This window comes from Arvicola amphibius, chromosome 4 (assembly GCF_903992535.2).
Source record: "Arvicola amphibius chromosome 4, mArvAmp1.2, whole genome shotgun sequence".
Classification (NCBI taxonomy): Eukaryota; Metazoa; Chordata; class Mammalia; order Rodentia; family Cricetidae; genus Arvicola; species Arvicola amphibius.
Window position 1 is genome coordinate 13,898,005 of NC_052050.1, and position 23,523 is coordinate 13,921,527.

At 40.0% G+C, this 23,523-nt stretch overlaps 1 protein-coding gene across 7 annotated transcripts in view; it reads right to left on the bottom strand.

Moving 5' to 3' along the window:
- Window positions 1-23,523, bottom strand: part of Helz (helicase with zinc finger) — a 142,560-nt gene that overhangs the window by 44,360 nt on the left and 74,677 nt on the right. For 4 of the 7 annotated variants that reach the window (XM_038326184.1, XM_038326178.1, XM_038326179.1 and 1 more), the window contains 7 exons: window positions 20,371-20,550; window positions 19,786-19,890; window positions 14,392-14,570; window positions 11,648-11,766; window positions 9,638-9,783; window positions 7,960-8,107; window positions 663-846 (listed from right to left, as the gene is read on the bottom strand). In XM_038326184.1, coding sequence (XP_038182112.1) covers window positions 663-846; window positions 7,960-8,107; window positions 9,638-9,783; window positions 11,648-11,766; window positions 14,392-14,570; window positions 19,786-19,890; window positions 20,371-20,550 — 1,061 coding nt within the window. The remainder of the gene's footprint in view (window positions 1-662; window positions 847-7,959; window positions 8,108-9,637; window positions 9,784-11,647; window positions 11,767-14,391; window positions 14,571-19,785; window positions 19,891-20,370; window positions 20,551-23,523) is intronic. The other 3 variants (XM_038326185.1, XM_038326181.1, XM_038326182.1) reach the window with 2 other exon arrangements.

A 23,523-nucleotide genomic window follows, 5' to 3' on the forward strand; every position in this document is an offset into this window, starting at 1 on the left:
CTTCTCTAGTGCTTCATCTTCATCTGCTCTTCATGCATGTGGACACAGAATAGAGCATCAGCTGACCTACATTTACCCTGTGAGCATTTGTGTTCATTACTGAAATACCCAATTGAGTGTGACATGATTGGGGGTAGAAGGGAGCCCTTGCTCCCCATGATCCAGACACCAGATGACCCTTCCTGTCACATCATGTACCTAACATCCCTGGGGCTTTTCTAGTGCTCACATTATCACACTGCTTCATGTATTTAAAGGCACAACGTTTATAATAACTCATTTCATGGACAGTAAAAACAAGTTTGCCGGCTTACGGAGGTCTACAGATAAAATATTTCAAATTAGTCCCCAAATACAGTGCAACAGAATGTATTATGTTGCATATTGTTATATCATAGATATCTGTGACATCATATAACTGTAGCGATAGAAAATTCAATTTGTTATTACTATTTTCATTTGGTATTGCAAATTTACTATTAAAGAGCTTGGCAGGAAATGACTATATCATTGCTGGCCCAAAAGAGTAAGGAAATTTCTTTTCTTTCTTTCTTTATATTATAGTTCTTAAAGATCTAAGATTATTTAATAGAATTAAAAATTCCAATCTGGACACAGTTTAAGACATTTGAATAATTTGGTTCATTCCAGTTAACACTTACCTTGAACATTTAGCACCCTTTCTACATTCACATCGGAGAGTCTCTTTTTCCGAAGTTCAGCACGTATCCTAAACACCTGATCGGCATATGGAGTCACCACACCAATACTGCCGTCATCTAACTTCCCCCATGCTACTGGCCACTTCCTTCTTAGCTCTTCTACACGTTCCACCACTTCAAATACCTTTAAACAAACATACTTGTTAAAATTACCACTGGGGTTTGGGCAAAGAATATGGTAACTGAAGCAGACTGTTACTTGGCTGCATTTTAGCAAATGCCATTTAAAAACCAATCCATTAAAGAGCATTCCTGACATGAACATAGTAAGGAAGGTAACATTGCATTCACATTTCAAACAGTAAAATCCTGATGTGAGATTCCCTTCTGTATGCCGTGAATACCGTTGGTTAATAAGCTCTTTTGGTCCTATAATAGGGTAGAGCAGAGCTAGGCAGGGAAAACTAAACTGAATGCTGAGAGAAAGGAAGAAGAGTCAGGGAGAAGCCATAAAGCCACCGCTAGAGACAGAGGTGCTGAAACTTTGCTGGTAGGCCATGACTTCACGGTGATGCGCAGATTGATGAAGATGGATTAAATTAAGATGTAAGAGTTAGAAAATAAGAAGCCAGAGCTAATAGGCCAGGCAGTGATTTAATTAATACAGTTTCTGTGTGATTATTTCAGGAGTATGGGCAGCCAGGAAATGAACAAGATGCTTCCTTACAAAAAAATCCTATAATAATGTGACTAGGAAACATTGAAAACAAGAAAATGTGCTGAGCAAGTGGCTACATTGTCCACATGTCCCATTCTTAAAGTAAAGAGCTGGAGTGTCACAGAAAAACAGGGTAGAATCAAGAGTGTAGGGAAAGCAGGGAAGCAAGTCCATACCACTCTGGTGCTTTTCAGCCAAGAAACTACCCAACCAACCAGAAGATTCCATTGAGTCCCAGGAAGACAAGACCTGGTATTGTCCCCCTTGTGACCTACTGATACAACTAAGTAGGGCATTTCCAAAAGTTGTTATGTGACACAAACCTCAGTTGGGACAAAGACAAATTTCAAACAGACTTTCAGAATCTGCTCCCTACTTGTGGTACAAGTTCAGCCAAGCCATCACATGAAATTTTCTATAGATTTTATACAGCAAGTTGCTTGGCCCCTACTTGCCAGGTTATATAGGGTTTTTAGTATAGTTTATGTACATTATCTCAATGTATTGATCAAAAATTGGATTATTTAGAAAACAATCATATCTGTCTATCTACCTACCCATATACTTATCTACTTACCTACTATCTATCTATCTGACTAGTATCTTTCTTTCTTTCTTTCATCCCATTTATCCTTCTATCTATCCATCCATCTACCCATCTTTCCTTCCTTCCTTTCTTCCTTCCTTCTTTCCTTCCTTCCTTCCCTCCTTCCTTCCACACATCCATCTGTCTATCTATCTGGCAAGGTCAATCCAAAATCAGGCAAGACTCTAATGTCATATAGCTGAAGTGGAAATTTTAAATGATATCTTTTAACTATAATATTTATTCAGTATTCACTAGCAATTTCTATTTGAAGTTACAATGTCTACTCCAATAAGGAATATGAGAAGCTTGGTTTTGCATGTATGGACAGATATGGGGTAAATGAAACACAGGAGATGCTCTGCTGCAAAACCCCAACTGTTAAACAAAAAAGAAAGGCTTTAACATTGGTTTATAAAGAAACTCCCAACAGTCTCGACCATGAAGCAACAACCTAACCACTGCCCCACCCTACCCGTTTGTACATTCTAAGTAGGATAAAATGGTAACAAAATGAAAACTGCCTCCCAACAGAACTGTTATAGCCTAGCCAAACTTAGCAAAGACCCTAGAGATTGATCCAAGAGCTTACCAGCAAGAGGGAAACGTCTGTTTAATGAAATATGCAGCCCCTCGGTAAGAAGAGAGAGAGGCCGGGCAACCACACTGGGGACTGCTTCCAGAACTGCTTCAACAGCCAATTTCCATCTCCCTCAAATCCCTATGTTGAAGAAACTATTACAGGAGGCTTTAGTAACTGGTAAACACCGGTGGACTCTATTTTCCACAGTTCCCTACTGCAAAAGGACTGTATTGAGCAAGTGGCAGCAGCTGGGTAGATCCTGAACCCTGTTCCTACCCCCTACAGCACAAGGGGATCTGAAGAGGACAGCAGAGGAGTACAGTCCTTCTCAGGACGACCCTAGATCCCAGCTTCCCTTGGTCTAAATACAGAAGATTCTTCCTAGAGGCTGGAGAGATGGCTCAGCAGCTAACAGTACTTTCTAGTCTTCCAGAAGACCCGAGTTTGTTTCCAAGCACCAATCCTGGGTGGCTGACAGACACTTAATAAAATTTTTAAAAGTAAGCTCAGAAACTGGCAACACTGCCCCCCCAAAAAAACACAACAAACAAACAAACAAAAACTTCAGTTTGGATCACAATTCATGCCCCAAAGAACTAAAACTAAGATAACTGACATGAAAAAGATACTAGCAGGATTCAACAGGTCTGTGCTGACAGAAGAGCTCAGCAAACAAAAAGGTAAGTTAGAGAATACAACCTAATGTGAGGAAAATCATTGAAGAAAAATTACCAAAGGGACATCACTAAGCTCCAACATGTTCTAATATTACAGAAAATCAGATAGAGAGAAGGAAAAATATTAAACATAATCAAAGAAAATCAGGCTGGCCATGGTGACAGACACATTTAATCTCGAAAATTGGCAGGCAGGATGATTATCATGAGAAGTAAGAAAGGAAAAAGGAGTAAACATGACCAAAACACTTAATAAACGTGCATGAGGAAACCGGTTACTCTTTACAATTAATGCATCCTAATAAAAATGTCCAAGGAAATGGTGGCTAAAATATGTTTTTCCCTGATTAAAAACACATAAATACAATGAATTTTAAGTTAAGATAAACACACCCAGATATATACTAAAATGTGCACCCAGACATATCACAGCCAAAATGCTCAAAATCAAGGACAAAAATGAAACCTTGAAAACAGGAAAAGAAAACCAACCTATTTACAAAGGGACACTAACAATAAACAGATAACTTCTCATCAGAAAGAGAAGGGAAATTCAGTATGGTGGTGGTGACTGACCTTACATCCAGCAAAACTTTCAAAACTGAGGGAAAATAAAGACATTCACAGATAAACAAACCTGGGAGAATTCCCTATCAGAATAACTGACCAGAAATACTAAGGAACATTCTTCCAAACCAGTGTCACCGTATAGCAATGTAAATCCATAGTGTTGCTGAGACTGTAGCCCTGTGGATGGTTACAAAAGGCAGAACATAGCTGTTTCTTTTTCTTACTCCTCTCAACTAATTTAAAGAGCAATTGTATAAAATAATGTCAAGCTACAGCATGCAGAAATACACTATGCGTTGACAGTAAGCACATAAAAGGCAGGTAGTCACAGAAAGCATCAGAGAGCTGAAGAGCATGGGAATAGAAACAGAGGGCTGGGCAGGAGTGTAGCTTGGTGGAGCACATACCTAGCATGTTCAACGCCGTGGATATCCCCACAAAGGAGAATTAAACTGTATGTCCGTCCCTTTTCTTCTCTTGGAATTATAAAAACACTCACACACACAATTTAACAAGGTATCTTTCAAATTATTAAACATTGACACAATATGTATGAGAATGAAAACTGAAAAGGGGAGGGTAAATGTAGAGATATGTTGATGTTTCTCCATATCACTGAAATTTAGTCAGATAAATCTGAAATAGATTCTGATTACATACATACTATTAGCCACAGAAACACCACTAAACAACTAAATATATAACATATGTAAGTTTGCAAATACATACACCGAAATAATGTAAATGAAATTTCCATCTGGGCTGACAACGATCCCCACAAGGGCCATTGTAGACTATCTAATAATGAAACAACAGCACTAGGCATGAGAAGCACTCTTTTGAGTTACTGTTCAAGGTTGTCTAGGAGACTCCTAATACAATATATATGCTACAGCTGTTACCCACAGAGGTGGAAGAGAAATCCCAGAGGACACAGCTGAATCAGACATGAAATCTTCCTCCCTGAGGACTAACTTTTATGGCATAAGAAGGCACCATGAAGATTCACAAAGAAAGCAAGCAATCAACAGTCCTATCCAGTTAGGAACCATAGCAACCAACATGGCACAGTAACCCTAATGATACAGTACTGGCACAGGTGGTTGGGCAGTAACCAACAACTATAGAATTGGACTAAATACCACTCAACAATAGGGAAATCATTCCTGGTGCTGGAAACCCAGTTAACCCAGGGCTAGTAAAGTCATGACTCTTAAAGAAGAATCTATAATAACCACTTTACTAATCAAACATAATCCCTAGTTACATCTAAGCATTTACCCTTCTATCCACAGGCAAGTGTAATCCTCACTCTTCAATCAAGGAAATTTCTCAGCATTACAGAAAACCACAATTGCTCAAAATGCAGAGCTGGAAAGTCCAGTTCCAACTGATACTTATCCACAACACAACTCCTACACCTGAAGCTCAGGAATTATTTCGTAAGAGGTGGGGAAAGACTGTTAAGAACCAGAGGCACAGGAAGTTTGCTATGAGATTTTGTCTCCTAGAAACGTCAGAGAAGCTAACCCATAAAGTCTGATTTAACATGATTGCCTAAACATGACCTGAGCAAGGATAACACCAATTGACAGCTGACATGGAAGGGGGAAGTTCTTTAGGCCTTAATCCTAGACAAAGAACTACAGGCAACCTAGTACTGCTGAGAGCAAGAGAAATGGACTTCCTCAGGAAAAAGCACATCAATCAGTTACCCAATTCCACGTGGTCAGCCTTGAAAACATATACGTAACATTATACAATCTAAGCATCTTGTATTTATATATTTAAGAGGAAATTATATATACATACATATATACATACGTATGTATGTGTGTGTGTGTAAATAAAAGAAAAAGAGGTCATGAATTTCAAAGAGAGTGAGGATATATGGAGGAGCTCGAAGAAGGAATGACAAGGGGGAAATGATATAACTAATAATCTTAAAAATAAAAGATAAAGATTATAATTAAAAATAATAATAGCAAAATAAGAAGATATGTTAAAAACAAACATATACTTGTATATATAAATAAAATAATTGAAGAAAGGCCATTTGTGGTGGTGCACGATTTTAATCCTTGCATTTGGGAGGCAAAGGCAGACAGTTATCTGAATTCAAGGTCAGTCTGATCTACACAGTAAGATCCAGGCCAGCCAGCGCTATATAATGAGACCTTGTCTTGAAACAAATAAAATCCACCCTGTAATGCAGGGGTTGTGAATATGATGAAAATATATATGTGTATGAAATTAATATCGTTAATTATCTAATTACTATACACTCTAAATTTTTTTTCCCTTGGGATTCAGCTGCAGTAAACTAGAACCTGGTTTTCTGTCCGTGGAAGAGCCCCTGGGCAAAGTATCTCAAAGTTTTTGACAGCAGTTGGTGTAGGAGGGTCTTCTTTCTATGTGTTGCTTTCATTGGTTAAATAAAGAGACTGCGTTGGCCTTTTGATAGGACAGCAGCTTAGATAGGCGGAGTTGACAGAACAGAATGCTAGGAGAAAGGAGGCAGAGGCAGAGAGAGAGCCACCTGCCATGAAGCTGCCAGGTCAGACATGCTGAATCTTTCCCGGTAAGCCACGAGCTCGTGGTGACATACGGATTATTAGAAATGGGTTGAATCAAGATGTGAGAGCCAATAAGAGGCTAGGACTAATGGGCCAGGCAGTGTTTAAATCAATACAGTTTCCATGTAATTATTTCGGGTAAAGCTAGCCAGGCAGCCAGGAGCCGGGCAGGATGAAAAGCAGCCCGCAGCTCCTTTTACTACAGCAGTTACTCATGTGACTGAACAGTCATGCTCTGGGTAAGTTCAAAGTCATTTCAATTTCTCTAAGTTACATGTTTAATATTTAAAGGTAACACAAATGTTGTCTTTGCATTTCATTATACAAAAAGAACTTTTCCCAAAATACTTTGAGTAATATTGACAGTCCTGTGAAGTTGTGCTATACACATTCTACAGCTTGGAGAGTTACCTGAAAAACTTACTATGAAGGAACAAGGGCCAGTGTTTGGTTATGATCTCTGGTGTCACATGAGGACCCCCAGAACCTCCTAGATTTTAGGCCCTGTGTGTTACTCTCTGTCAGCCTTCCCACTTTCTACCAAGACCAACTTCCAGATCAATAACTTCTCGCCTGAGTGCAAATACAACAAAGGGGAGCTGAGCCCCCACTTCAGTCTTGCTCTATGTAAAGAAAAGTTTACCTGTTCCTAAAATGAAATGGCATAGACTAATGAAAATGTCAGCCTTCTTGGCTTGGGGCTAGGGTTTGAGCAAGTGGTACTGATGGTTTTCCAGCACTAAATTCTAACTATAACCCTCTGATCAATTTTTAAAGAAACATATGAGCTCCTGTTATGTAATGAAAGGCGTTTCTTCATAAATACAATGAACAGAGATTAGAAATGAAACACACACATTTTCTTCACCTTTCTGTGACAGCTGGAGCCTTAACCACAGGCTTCCTAGCCTGCTACTCCCTTAAGGCTTCCTTGTGAGTTTGCCTGCTGCCTGATCTGACCCTAAGGACAGCCACATTCTCTCTGGAAAGCAGAAACTGGAAGAGAGAATTACGAAGCCCCTGATGAGACAGTGCACCAATGGTGGAGACTGCGTGATTTCTCGGAAGCACAGAATTCTTCAATTCAACTCTTCCTCATTCAAAATGATGCCTCCTTTGAGTATGAGCTAGAAATCTAATCAGTCTGCTTTAAACTTAAGCTAATAATGCTCTATGTCAGAATATATTGGTTTTACCTAACAAAGTTGTGTTTTCTGCTTTTAACAATATTACAAGAAAAAAAATCAAAGCCGGGCAGTGGTGAAGCATGCCTTTAATCCTGGTACTTGGGAGGCAAAGGCAGGCGGATCTCTGTGTCTACAAGAGCTAATTCCAGGACAGGCCCCAAAGCTACAAAGAAACCTTGTCTCAAAAAAAACCCAAAAACCAAAAAGAGCACCCCCCCAAAAAAGAAAAAAAATCAATGTTTTTCTCCTATAGATTTACCTTAATAAATAAATGTAAAGTTGGCTCAATTTTCTTGTAAAAGAAATCAACACACTATAAACTGTCAACCCTGGATTCCAAATGAATGCTCAAAAGAATAGACCAAGAAAACATTAAAATCAGCATGAAGAACTAAGATACCTCTGCATTGTTATAAAAAGCTGTGCTATTTTTTTCTTGTACATCTTCCCCTCGTGCTGTAAAAAACGTTAGTGGGTAGAAGTCCTTGTGTGCTGGCTGCTTTCCACTGGCCATCAGTTTACCCTCATAGAAAAGCTCAGAGGTATAGCTGCAGAAGAAGAAAAGAACAAAGGAATCTATCAGCCAAATTAATTTCACCTACACAAAAACCTCCTGAATTCTAATACTAATTTATGCCCACAATTAATTTTTGTCCAAACACTGAATACTCATGATGCCAATAATTTTCAAAAAATAATGACAGTGGTAACAGAGAAAGTCCCTATAACACTATTGTTAAATGCATTGATTTGTAAGAAATGAAACCAGAATGCAAAAGAAATGAGCATTCACTACTAGTTAAAATCTCTGCTCTGGTGGAAAAAGATTCCTAAACTCGGTTTTCTTAGCTAATACGCAATCCCAGTAATATGGATCATGTACTGCCATGGGTCACCTAACAACACTTGGGTCAACAATGGACCCCATGGCCTATACCATAGCTGAAAACCTCCTAGCACATCCAAAACACAGCACCAAGAGGTCCCCACCTCTGTGGTGATGCTGGTGGAAACCCACAAAGGACAGTGTTGCACAGTATGTCCCATTCCAAACGACTGTTCTATTGCTTTATGTGTCTTGTTTTCAGAATGTATCCTTCCATCTATAAAAACATGTCTGTAAAGCTGTCTGTTATGTCATACTGGCAGCCAGTAACCAAGTTAGCAGACTCATTATACTGTGTAGAGTTATTGACTGGTTATACTGTTTAGTCTGTGAAAAGAATCCTATGATGTTAACACGATGACAAAGTTCTAATGACAGTTCTCAGACTGCATCCTAAGATTAAGTGACGTGTGACTGCACATGCAAACACAAAAATACAGACCTGGATACAATGTACAGACTGTAGTCTCCAACTGTAAAGTGAACAGGCTTTGCTGAGAAACACACTGTCTGATACTAAACTCATCACTGACTACGGATGGATGGCAACCATGAAAAAGGAAAGGAGGGTGAGATGATGACAGAACAGGATCGGTGCAACTGCTCCAGAGAGATCTAAATGCTTTCCGCAGGCATGACAGAACAGATATTACTAAATTATAGGAAGCTTCTCCAGAGTTTGTTTCTGGCATGGGTGTTGACTGGAAAAGGGCACACGGGGCCTGGCTGGCGACACTCTGCTCCTTCACTCTTATGCTGGCCATAAGAGTGGGTCACCCAGATGTCACATAGGGGATGACTCTTTTACACATGTGTACTGTATTTAAAAAGCAGTCTTTTTTAAAACTCAGTGTCAGGGTTTTTCCCTTTCCATTTCTTTCTTTCTTTCTCTCTCTTAAAAGAGATAATGAGAGCATGTCACTTTTCATATAGATTATGTATTAATTCATAGAAAAACATATCATGACCAGTAAAATCTGAAGTTTTAGTACTCAAACTGCATTATGTCTTAGGAAGAACCACAGCTCTGGATTTAGAGGTAGTCTTTTAAAAACACAAAGCTAGGCATAGTCTATAACACTGAGAGACCACAAATAATCCACCTAAAATCATATGTGCCTGGCCATGTGCTGGCTGGGTTCCCTCCCACAGCCCATAAAAGTGTGAGTCAGAGGGGACAGCTCACACCTACTTGATGATAGCTTCATGGGAGCGGTAGTTCTCACAGAGGAGGATCCTGCATGGAAACTCGGCAGGGTAATGCTCGTAGAGTCGGTCAAGTAACGAAACATGAAGGTTTCTCTCCCTGGCAAACTCGCTGTAAACAAAAGGACTGAGCTGTAACAGACAAACATGCAAAAAAAAATTAACCAGATATATAAATAGTATTTTTGAATCTGCTTATATAGTCTTCTACACTAAAACTTCTCTTGTATTTAACATGCTGAATGCTGGAGCAAGCCCACACCCCAAATCAATTTTCTTGTCTACAAACTATTTTATGAATTTAAGGACTAAAGCTCCTACTGAGTGCAATGCAGCAATGGGGTCTAAAGTTCCCACAGTCACGCAGACCCCTCCCATACAACTTAATCATTTAAAGAGCATAAATCAGTTACTTCACCAAAACCAATCAATTACTTAAAATAATAAACTGGGGGCTGGCAAAATGGCTCAATGGGTAAAGGTGCTTGCTGTCAAACTTGATGCAGAGTTCGATCCTGAGAACCCACATGATAGAAAGAGAGAACTGACTGCTGCAAGCTGTCCTCTGACCTCCACATGTACAACATGTATGTATGGGCGGGCGGGCACACGGGCACACACACACACACACTAAATAAACAAACAAAGGTTTTAGAAAATTTATGTTAAAAATAATAAATTCAGGCTAGATGTTGTGGTACACACCTGAATCACAGAACTTAAGAGACTGAGGTCAAAGTGTTGTGTTTTGAGGCTAGCCTGGGATATACAGTAAAACTTTGTCTCAATAAATAAGTAAATGAATAAATAAATAAATAAATAAAACTGACTCATAAGAAATTTGACTATGATGAACAAATATTAATACTGTAATCAACGAACTTTTTCCATAATGAAATCTATTACTTTATCTGCTAACCTTAAAAATTAACTTTAAATGGGCTAGAGAGACGGCTCAGAGGCTAAGAGCACTCACTGCTCTTGCGGAGTACCCAGGTTCAGTTCCCACACCCTCTTCTGCCCTCCACTGGCACCACATGCACATGGTGCATACAGATTTACTCTGATACACACATACACACACACACACACACACACACACACATATAAAAGTATTTTTTAAAACTACAAAAGGGTTAATGTAACCAACCTTAAACCCATAAATGATAAAATATAGCAAGAAAGTTTTCTTTTAATTAAAAAAATTATAAACAGCCTCCTTGCTTAAGTAAGTATACAGAGCCAGTCTAGGCTACACCTTTTACGGAAAGAAAAGAAAGAGAAAGAAAGAAAGAAAGAAAGAAAGAAAGAAAGAAAGGAAGGAAGGAAGGAAGGAAGGAAGGAAGGAAGGAAGGAAGGAAGGAAGGAAGGAAGGAAGGAAGGAAGGAAGGAAGAAAGGAAAAAGAAAGAAAGAAGAAAGGAAAAAGAAAAAGATCACACTTAAACTACTTCAGGCAAGTGAGCACAAATTCCTTCTGCACACTAGCTAGTTTCCTGGAAGACTCACAGCTGCTCTGCAGACCCTCAACCCACTGAAGCAGCAGGACAAGCTCCAAACAGCAATGCAGACAATGCCACAGACAGATGGCGTTTCTCTATACGTAAGTATGCAAATGGCATAAAATCTGACATATTTGAAATTGTAGCTATAATTTTAATAGTATGCTTTATTTCATAAGACACTAAAAAATTAAACCTTTGCAAAAACAGATTTTAGAAGTAGGGAATTAGAGAAACACTCAGCAGAATTGGCTATCACATCCTTTGTCTCGTCCTGTCATAGCCTCAAGGCTACTATCGCAGTGGCAGCTCCACACGGTCTCCCCACTGCAGCTACAAGAAGTTCAAGGCTCATCTCCTGCCCCATCACCTACTTCCCACCTGTTGACCTTTACAGAACAGAGGCCAATCTAGTAAGTAGAAGCCCTAGAATGGGGTCCCTGCTCTGGTAACAAATGGTATTAACTTGTAAGCCAGTGACTAAGATGGCACCTACCTGCATATGATCACCAGCCAAAACAATCCGTGTGTTCTTAGTTGCTAAGGCTAGAGGCATAATGGTCTCACACTCCATGGCCTGGGCAGCTTCATCTAACAGAATGTGCGTAAAGAACCCTGGAAGGCACAGTGTAAACAGAGCACACATCACAGCAGCAGTACAGAAGTAGTTGCTCCCTAAGGCCCTAAGGAAAGAGCCTCCCCGGTTAATCCAAGAGTCATCTAGACAACAATTAAGACATGATTTTTTTAAAAAGGTTAGGAGCTGGAGAGATGACTCAGTAGTTAAGCAAATGCACTGTTCTTATAGAGGACCTGGGTCTGGTTTCCAGCACCCATGATGGATGGCTGAAATCTACTTGTAACTTCAGGGATCTGATACCTTCTGCACATACATATATACACATAGACACATATTCTCTCTCAGATACAGAGTACTAAAAATAAATAATTTAAATATTTTTTAAAAAAGATTAAAAAGGGTTAACTATTTTCTTTAGTTACCACTTTTTTTTCAGGAGCTGCATAAATCCTGAAATTGTTGTTTACTAGTTAAGTTAGAAAAGGCAGAGGCAAGGGGATCTGAACTGAGACCAACTTGATCTACAAAATGAGTTCCAAGACAGCCAGGGATACACAGAGAAACCCTGGCTCGAAAAGCTTAAAAACAAACAAACAAAAAAACAGAAGGGCCAAGTGTGATGGCACACACCTTTAAACCCAGCACTTGGGAAGCAAAGGCAGGTGGATCTTTGAGTTCGAGGTCAGCCTGGTCTACTGAAGGAGTTCCAGGACAGCCAGAGCTACATAGAGAAACCCTGTTAGCTTGGTTAACTATAAAATAATCACCACAGGATTGATAAGAGAATGAAATGAAATTAAATGTAGCAGAACCAAGAACAATAGAGAGCCCTAGTAAACACAGCTCGATGCCCTGGCCTCTCACCAAGCAATGCTACAGCATCTAGGTTTCTATTTGCAGAACACGTGTGCAAGGTATCAGCACCAAGTGAGGGGGAAGGGGGATGAATAAATATTCCCCAACTGACCTTTCAAAGAGTCTTGTTTGCAGTGATGCTGCCATTGTGCCAGGAACTCTGAAACACATCCTAGGATTGCCCTCACAGCCACTAAGAGCTAAAGGCATGGAGAGAAAGTCTCATCCCACGGGGGCACCTTCCCATGTTAGTCACTAATCCCAAGTTAGTCACCTCCCTGAACAATTCTGATGTCTTTCTAAAATTAAAATAAGCTTCAATTGGGAAAAGAAAAAGGTTGGCTGCCATTCCTTCATTTAAGATACAACAGAGCTTTTAATCTTAAAAATGTTAAACTTGAGGACTCCAGATATTTACACCCTGGGCCAGGTACCAGGAATACAGAGAAAGTGAATACCCTCTGCCATCCGGGCACTCAGAGGTTCAACAGAATTTGTCACTGGCTTTAAAAACAATTCCAATAGGAGACAGAAAAGTAAAGAGCAATGTCAACAACTAAAACAGAAACCAGTGAGAACCCTGCTAAAGTATCTACTGAAGTGGCATGATCGTCTTATGATCAAGTCCTACTCTACTCAGCACACTTGTCATCGTAGATCTGTGTACTCATGTAGAATTTAGATTGAGCTGGGCATGGTGGCACACACTTGGAAGCCTAGTACTTGGAAGGCTGAGGCAAAAGACTGAGTTCAAGGCAAACATGAGTAACAAAGTAAGACTCTGTCTCAAAAACACAAAAGTAAAAAGTAAATAAACTTAAGAGTGATTTGGCATAGTTCCAGTGTGTAAATACAATGATCTCGGGGCTAGAGAGGTGGCTCAGCAGTGAAGAGTGCTTACTGCACAATGAGAAAGACTGAAGCTCTGCTACAGCACCCACATATCAAGTGGGGCATCCCTCCTATGCCTATAACCCCAGCTCCAAAGAGAAAACAGACAGGGAACCACTCGGGCTTGCTGGCTTTCAGCCTACCCAAGACAACATGAGTCTCAGACACAGGGAAAGATTCTGCCTAAAAGGAATAAAACAGAGAGTAATGGAAGAGGACACCTTTTGGCTTCCATACACATACCCACAGGCACACACACCTATACACTCGCCTGTGCATGCACACGCACACGTAAACTTTCTCAAAAAGAGAAACCTTAATCATGAGCCATGATTATTATTTCTACACAAGATACAAAAACAACTTAGCAAAACCTCAACAAACCATACATGCACACACATAAAAACACTGTCCATATTTGACACTTCACGTGGTCACAACCAAGAAAATCACCTGGCTAACCAGAGCACAAATGGGATGGCAGTCAGAGAGCTGACTATACTGGGGGCTGGCAAATAGTTTTCAGTCAAGGGCCAAAGAGTTTCTTTCCCTGCTGACCTGCTGAAGATCCCGCCTCAGATGTGCACCACAAAAGCAGCCACACACAAGAAACAAGTTAATAAATGGGCATGGCAGCCGGGCTGTGGTGGCGCACGCCTTTAATCCCAGCACTCGGGAGGCAGAGGCAGGCGGATCTCTGAGTTCGAGGCCAGCCTGGTCTACAAGAGCTAGTTCCAGGACAGACTCTAGAAACTACAGGGAAACCCTGTCTCGAAAAACCAAAAAAAAAAAAAAAAAAGGGCATGGGCAGCTGCATTCCATGCAGCAAAAGAGACACCAGGCCAGATATGGTCCACAGGCTAGAACTTGTCAAAGGTAAGCATATGCTAAGCCCCTGTGGTGAGTGGGCATACCGGGTTCAAGGTCCAGCTGGCAGAGGTACTGGGAAGTATTCAGTGTGACCACCACCACTCGATGTTTAAGGATGTCTTCCTTCTGGGGCATCTGGAAGGTGGAGTGTGCGCTTGCGATCAAACAGTACTGATGCACAACCGGGTGGACAGTCTTCACCCAGCGGTTTCGAAAATACACCCTACAAGAGAGGACCACACTTCCTGTTAGGACAGTCATAGTTGCTGATTACTAAAACACTAGACTGTTACTTAAGACCATAGTGCCAAAAATTAACAAATAAATCTCAATCATTCACTCTATATTAGAGTTTAGAATATTAGTATGAAACTGCCACTATGCCCACAATGACCTTCCCATCAAATAAACATAAAGTGTAGGTGCCAACACAAAACACCTAATTTTTTAAGTATTTAGATTAATCTTTCAACAGAATTAACACATCAATTTATGCTTTATAAGCAACAGTTTGTTTTAAAAATTAAAAACTGAAACCTTTCATTCTCAAACTACCTTTTTTCAATTATACTATTACAAAAATGTACTTAACTTTTATTTGAATTACTTATGCTAATACAAACCATGAAATTGTATGCTTATAACATTTTTAGTTTAGGACAATTTGTAATAATTTTACTTTAGAAAAGTTCTTAAAGCTATTTTTAAAAAGACCTCTACCTGGGCTTCTGAAACCTGAAGATAAGTTAAATTTTTGAATAATCAAAAACTCTTTAGTGCAAATCTTAAGAAATTTCATTTTTTCAAATAACTACAGTAGAAAATATGAACAGGAATCAACTATAGATTACTCTGATCTGTACAGATACAACCTTTTCATCTTTTCAAATAACTACAGTAAAAAAATATGAACAGGCATCAGCTATAGATTACTCTGATCTGATGTACAGATACAACCTAAACTTCTAGCCTCTACCACCCTACTGACCACATGACAAAGATCTGCTGGCTGCTAACTATACGACAGCACAGAGGCAAAGTGCACAGGGCTTTAGAGCATCCACAAAGGCAATTTTGGCTTTACTCTGAGTTTAATGAAAAGCCATCATACTGGACAGGGCAGTCGTGATGCCTCATTGTCGCTGGAAGACAACTCTGGTCTCTGGGCAGAATCTGCTTAGGGAGAGAGTTAAAGGGTGGCATACTGCTCACTGTTTAACAAGCAGATGTGGGAAGGGCTCCAGCATTTGCTGGCTTCTGTGATGTAAAAAGCTGCTCCCATGGCCAACTTCAAGGCATCTGCATGGTGTCAATAAACACGAACATGGAAAGGTGTGCTCATGAAGGGCCCTCACAAGCTCATATGAGTTGATTCCAATACAATCCTGAGTGAGGTGGAGGGGAAAGCAGGGTACAAAAGCCACAGGGAGGCAGGTCGAGAGTTTAATGCCAGCATCTGGACATGCGATGATGGTGGCTTGCATAAGAGCAGAGATACACAAACTGGATTCACTAGATATTTTAATGTAATATCAACAGAATTCATTAATGATCTAGTGATAGAATTTAAGGTAATGGATGATTCTGTTTCATTTCTGCTTTTGAAACAGTGAGTCTGAGATCATCCAGCTGGACTCAACCTCACTACACATAGATGAAGTATGATCTGCACGCCTGTTCTACCCATCTCTACCTCCTGATTGCTGGATTACAGTCACCTACTTCTAGCTTTTGAAACTAGATGAATGAGGTAGTGTTTACAAAGGTGGAGAAAGAAATAAAATAAATGTGACATTTTTCAAATCAGAGAATTAACATTGGCAAATAATGTTTTTAAGTCATCATCCAAAATATATCATTGAAAGTATAAATGTAGGGAATAAAGACTAATATGCTCAAAGCTCTGGGTTTCTAGCACCACAGGGGAGAAATAAAAAAAATATATATGTGACAGCATATCTTATGTATTCCTAGAAACAAACCAGTTTACATATTCCATAAGATTCAGATTAATACTTAAAACAGAAAATAGTTTGGTATATGTAATTTTAATTCACTGAAGTCTTGCAATAAATTCACATACAATAAACAACAAAAGATGTCACTACTAGCCAGGTGGTGGTGGCATGCGCCTTTAAGCCCAACACTCAAAAGGCAGAGGCAGTCAGATCTCTCTGAGTCCGAGGCCAGCCTAGTCTACAGAGCTAGTGGAGGACAGCCAGAGCTACAGAGAAACACTGTCTAGGAAAACAAACAAAACAAAAAGTTACCACTTAGAACAGAAATTGTCAAAAACTGATGATTCCTTAAAAACAAAAACAAAAACACCTATTTCTTTAAAGACTACCCGAAATGAAGCTGCCTTCAACTTGCCCAGCCAGCAGTAACACCCTTCCTCCAGATAACTGCCTCCACTGCACTATGGTCTTGCGAGGGTCAGAAACTTATTCTCAGATCCACATACAAAAAGAAACTGCTGGGGCTGGAGAGATGGCTCAGAGGTTGGGAGCACTGGCTGCTCTTCCAGGGGTCTTGAGTTCAATTCCCAGCAGCTGGTGACTCACAACCATTTGTACTGAGGTCTGGTGCCCTCTTCTGGCCTTCATGCATACATGCAGGCAGGATACTGCATACATAGTAAATAAATAAATAGGAAGGGAGGGAGGGAGGAAGGAAGGAAAGAAGGAAGGGAGGGAGGGAGGGAGGGAGCGAGGGAGGGAGGGAGGGGAGGGAGGGGATGGAGGGGAGGGAGGGGAGGGAGGGAGGCTTTCCTCATACTTCTTTTCCTTGTTTTGTTTTTATTTGTTTTGTAACTTTGAGACAAAGTCTCACAGTGTAGCTTTCCTGACTCCTGATATTTCAAGGCTGACCTCAAATTTGTAATAATTCACCAGCTTCCCCTCACCAAGTACTAGGATTACAGTCATGTGCCACTCCCCATCTGGCTTTCTATATTCTTTTTCTCAAATCTCTGAATTCTACTCATTTGTTTGCTTACTTATCTGTCTATAAGGGTGTGTGCATGTATATGTCATATATACACATGTACATAAATCCCCCAATTCTAAACAAAGTAAAAACCGAAACTCAATGTAATCTAAAATGTTATCTAAGAACTCCAAATACGTTAGGCTCAGCTGGCAATTAAGAGAAGCTTCATGAATCCTAACCCTGAGTATCGTGCTTACCACACTACTACTTTATCTACTCACTGACTAGTCTGTTTCCCAGGGCCAAGTCCACACTACGGCCTGAGAAGCTGCCAACTTACATCAGCCTGCCTTTCTAGCAACAGCTCTCCTCTCGGGAGTCTATAGAAATCTGGTGCCCTCTTGTGTTCCATAGAAATCTGGTGCCCTCTTGTGTTCCATCTCTCACATTCCAGAACAACTCCAGTAAAGCTGTTTTTTTTGTTTTTTTTTTTGTTTTTTCTCCTCTGGCTTAGGGATGTGGCAAGCAGGGAGCACTTGCTTAGCATGGCCAAGGCCTTAAGATTCCATTCCAAAACCACCAAAAGAAGCAAAACTCTCAAAGAAGATCATCTTCCCAGAGCAGTTAGGCATTCTAATCCTCTCTATCTCCCAAATCTATCATGGTTATGATTCATAGGAAAACTATCACCTAATCTCAGCTAATGTTCTAACATAGTCTAAGAATTCAAGACATAAACCCTCCTAGGTTGCAGCTGCAAACTAGCACCTCTCCTAGAGAAATAAAGCTACAGTAAGTATGTAAGGTGTTGTATAAAGAAAACACTCCAGGAAGCTAGGTGCTTTTTCATTTTATTCTGTTTACTAAATGAAATAATCTGAAAACAATTAGTTTTTCATCTTGGATTCAACAACTCTGAGAGCTAAGAAAAAATGAGATATCTTTCTGCACTTGAACCACTCTGAATACACTTTGTATTACACATATGGGGACACATGTCATGGCGGATCCTCACAGCCCAAAATAATTGCACATGGTAAGGCTATATAACCTAGAAAAATGATGGGAGTCTACTATCTCAAATATCAAATACCCTATGCTAAGTCCACCAAGCAATTGTTTTGTTTTTGTTTAGTTTGCTTTTTTTGGTTTGAGACAGGGTTTCTTTATGCAGCCTTGGCTGTACTGGAACTTACTCTGTAGACCAGGCTGGCCTCAAACTCAAGAGATCGCCTGCCTCTGCCTCCCGAGTGCTGGGATTAAAGGCTTGTGTGTGCCACCACCACTAGCTCCATTAAACTGCTTCTAAACCAAGAACGCCATGATATCCAAGACTGCCACATTTTCTATGCAACACACACAGACACACCACTACAAGTAAATAAAACAATCAACTCTTCTCCATTAGGGAACACTCAGGGTAGAATGCTAGCTCCTCCACTTCACTGTGAGGTCAGAGGTTAAAATACGCAACCTGCTGTGAAGACGTCCTTCAGTAGAAATCTCACCCGGGCTCAGAGTGAGCCGTCAGGATTCTATTACTACACGTGACTGATGCTACTGCACTGATGATTTCTTAGTCTTTACAACGAGAGGACAGCACAGCATGGGCATCTGTGCTAGCAGGCCACACCACTGTGCTGAACACTTTCAAAGGGTTTTGGTGATGGGAATTAAAGGATTAAATAGCATAACTTCATGTTTCCATGCCTGGACTCGACTAGAAATAAGAGGTTAGTATATTATGGATCAAAGTGTGGTTAGAAATTAATTTTTAAGCAATAATTAATAATCATATGACCAACCTAAACCATGGTATATTAGTTTGCAAGATGGCAAAACTAATAATTAATTCATATAACCACAAAAGTAAATGATATAATAACTACTTATGATTCTTTATTGTTTTCTGAAGAAAAGGATTTTTATTCTCCCATAGTTTATATTTAAGTATATTTTATGTCCACATATAATCATTGGACCTTTCTACAGCAATGGAAATTTTCTTTTGATACTCTTTCTCTTACATAGTAGCAGAAAGTTCTGAACACATCATCACAGTGCTGCAAAAGTGTGAAGAGCACATGCTTCTCTGATGTGCAGCTTCCGGTAAATGACCACAGTTAAAATTTGACTCCGTCAAGAACTGTTATTACATGACTTCTCTGCTGTGCAAACCGTGCTAGTAACCAAACTCAATTTGATTTAAGCTAATTGCTTATCTTACACTATTTTTTAGATGTACATACCAAAATCTATTCCAACCGTAACAACAGTTTTACATGAGAAACTTAAAAAAGGATGTCTTTCTGTATATGTAATGTTTCAGAAATGGTCAACAGTTTTTACACTTTGCCTTAATTTAAGAATTTCTTCCAATGACATAACCTCCAAATGCCAATGCACAGTTAATGCTTTAGGTTTCCAAAGCCTCTAAAATCTTTACAGACACCTTTTCTTAAGAATAACAAAGAACGATACAGATACATAATAAGCCTTAACAATACCTGAGAGGTCTTGCCTGGGGATTGCCTGCTTCTACATATGGATGTAAATAATCCTTTATGTAGAGGTCAGCAGCACTATTAGAATGGGTGCAAATGAGAATCCTGCTGAAATAAATGGTGCAAATAAAAAGAATGACACAACACAAAGCTAGTCAAGCAGTATATAATACCAAAAGAGCAGTGGCCGTCTTATATGTCCATTTCCCTCACCCTGCTCAGTCTTCACCAAGGACCCCATGATGTTTTTAGAAGAGTATGTTACTCTAGGCTAAAGAGGACTTCCCCCAAATAAATTTTAAATCTGTCTATAATAAACATTCTAAACCCAGCTCTTTTGAGTTCTAACATACCCAACCCTTAGCAGACTTGAAGATTTGACAACTATGTTAAAAACTCTCATTGTCTACATTGCCAGCTTCTAAAATAACATATTCTAAGAGAATACAAACTTCATCGCTTTGAGGTCTTGCTCTTCCTTTAATGATTAAGAGCTGGATAAACTGTCTCGTTGGCCCTCATTCTATCTTTAAAACAAGAAGAAAAACTGTGTCTGGCTAAGGAGACAGGAATGCCTCCTCCACTCACCTGGTCTCCTGCTGCTGCAGGATGTGCTTGACGGCCTGAGCCAGAGTGAAGGTTTTGCCTGTCCCGTAGGGTCCGATGATGAGAACAGGCGGCAGCTGGATGGAGAGAGGAGTGGTGATGGCTAGAACAGCTTCTTTCTGTTTTGCATTTAGTCGAGGATCTAACTGCTCATCCCACTGTCTGTAGAAAATACAAACGTGCACATCGGTATTGTCAGTTTCACCGACACACCTACACAAGTAGCACAGCATCTACAATAACCAACACTTACGCTAACACCTCTCCAGATTACAGTCAATGTAATCTCTTCTGCAAGGAATCAAAACTGACCTGGGTTATATACTAATCGAAAGAAAACAAACACTTGTAGTCTACTTGCTGGCAATACTTCAAAATACAAAAAAAACTGTTTCCCATAATGGGGAAGCTGTAACAGAATACAAAAAACCAACTATCTAAATTTCTACTGCTGACCTACTGGAAGATCTCCAGCCAGACCTAGAACACAAAGAAAAGGAAAAAACCCACATCACCCTGGTTAAGAGATATTTAATTAAGTAGCAGATTGATTAAAATCTTGATTAAGTAGCAGGGTTTTTTTTTAAAGGTAACAAACCCAGATGAAATGGCGTATTTTCTGGTATTTTCCCACATATGCCATCCACCCACATAGCTCCTACTGTTCAGAGTGACAACCACCTGCAGCACATGTGGCTGTGTAATGAATGAGTGCCCCTTCCGACGTGGTTATGATTTGGAGATTTCAATGGACATCAGATGCTGAGGCAGGTGAAAGTAAAGAATCAATGGCATTCTTCCTAACAACGCCAACCAAAACACTAATGCTGCAACAACTATGGTCAAAGTGCTGAGGTGTGAGCTAAGACAGAGGGTGTGGGAAGACATCGCTAAACTTGCCAAGTATCTGTGGAACGACCAAAGGCAGGAGGACAGAGCTGAGAACAAAAGTCCCTCTTGGTGAGGAAGGCTGAACTCCTTACATATGAAAACTGTCCTAACAGTCTGAGATGCTTAAGAATTCCAGATCCACTGTGCTAAATAAATCTACAGACCCTTAGAAAATCAACTCAGAAGATAAAAACATGCCACTACTACTTTTTCTGAATTTGACTTGTTTTGTTTTGTACATTAGAAGGAAAGAGAACTCTGACCATATACTACATAAAGCACCTTACTTTAGAGTCCCTCTGCAATGGCCAGCTTCTGCAATCATAGCTCTTCCAGTGCCTGACAATGCTCTATCTTCTATCGCAAAGAAGAAATGAGCTCTAAGTGACCACCATGTCCAGACCCGACATGAGGCAGACACTGGCATGGTTACCCACAAACCATCCCCAGCACCGCTTTCTTCTGCCTTTCTATTCTACAGAGCCTAGCTTCTGGAGACCCAACTCTGGCCAGTCTGGCAGCAGCAGAAGTCTCTCAAACCAGCCTCCAAATCTATTAAAACAAACCATCAAACAAACAAACAGTGCTGTGTTTTGGGTTTTTTTGAGTCAAGAAAGCCCTATTCATGTTTGTGCTCCTCTGGTTGCAAAGAGCACAAGGTAAATAAATCTCAAGCAGCCAACACAAACCCAATGAACAACAAGCATCAGAAAACAAAGCAACAAACAAAACTCCAACATGTTCCTGTAGGCCAGGAGGAAAGGGGGTGTGCTCTGTGACAACGCCACTGGCCTTGGCCCCATCCTGGCTACCTGACTCTGGGCTTCTGTAACTCAACTACTACACAAGCTCAGCTCAGAAAGCAGTTCCACACACCCAATCTGACACTGCAATTGCAAGATCCCCTGCCGTCTATAACCCTCCCTCCATCTACAAAGGTAAGACATGGCACTAGACGGCTGTCCTAAAGCCAATCCTAAAGCCAATTACACCTTGCATAAGTTTGCATCAACTAAAACACTCTAAATCTAAAGTTGTTTGGAAAAATAATTGAGCAACAAAAGTTTAATAGACTTTAGCTTCTATTTCTATATTCTCTGATGATTTTAGGAAAAGACATTACTTGAATAATACACATTAAAAAACAAAACAACACATACCAACCATTTCCATCAGCATGAGTTACAAAACGCTAAAGATATAGGACTCTGTATATTAACTACAAAGCTAAAAGTTTAACAACAAACTTAAGGAACAATTCTGTAAATTTGTCAATATCTTTCCTTAACTATGGAGCCCATTCTGTTTATCAACTGTTTTAGTGTAAGGGACTCAGAGCAGATCTGAGACTTTGTTGATGTCAGTTATCTCTGCAATTTCTGGCAATAAATAATGAATACGTAAAGAAAGCCAAAATCTAAAAGCAACTATCGTCACTGTCCAGCCACTTAGTAAGAAAGCAACCTAAGCATGCATGCTGCACAGCCTTGTCTCCACAGCTGAGAACAGTCTATCCAAGCTTAGTTTCAACCTAAGCATGCATGCTGCACAGCCTTGTCTCCACAGCTGAGAACAGTCTATCCAAGCTTAGTTTCAACCTAAGCATGCATGCTGCACAGCCTTGTCTCCACAGCTGAGAACAGTCTATCCAAGCTTAGTTTCAGGGGGAAAATTTTAAATGAAAAAAAAATTCTTTCACTCCTAGCACTATGTTAATTCAAAGCTTTTCCTCCTCTGGCCCGATTCATTCCTGCAATTAGTTCATAGGCTACATGCTCAAGAATGACTTTTCGGCTTCATTGTCTATCTAAAATCCCTGTGATTCCAGAAAAGGGTTTGCATGGCTACCAGCATCACAGGTCCTAGACACAGGACCCTCCTCTACTATTCCTACTGTAGTGGGCAAGCCTGGTCCTGCTTAAAAGCATCCTGCTCTGTGACAGCTTCTGGCACCTCTGCACTTAACAGCCAGTACTGTTGGACACAATGAGCAAATCAAGTCATAATGCCAAAAGCTTCACTAGGGTACCTTCCTCTTTAAACCTGAAATAATTATTAACTTCAATGTACAAGACTCTCTGGATTGTCAAAATAAATAAGACATGATCTCATATTTTACAAAGCTTGGAGTTCAGGAAAAAAGTTGAAAGGTACACAATTGTCAAAAATTAATTGAGAGAGATCATGCTGGAAAGCCCAAAACTGGCACAGCAGGGACTCAGTAAATACGTGCTGAAATAATGA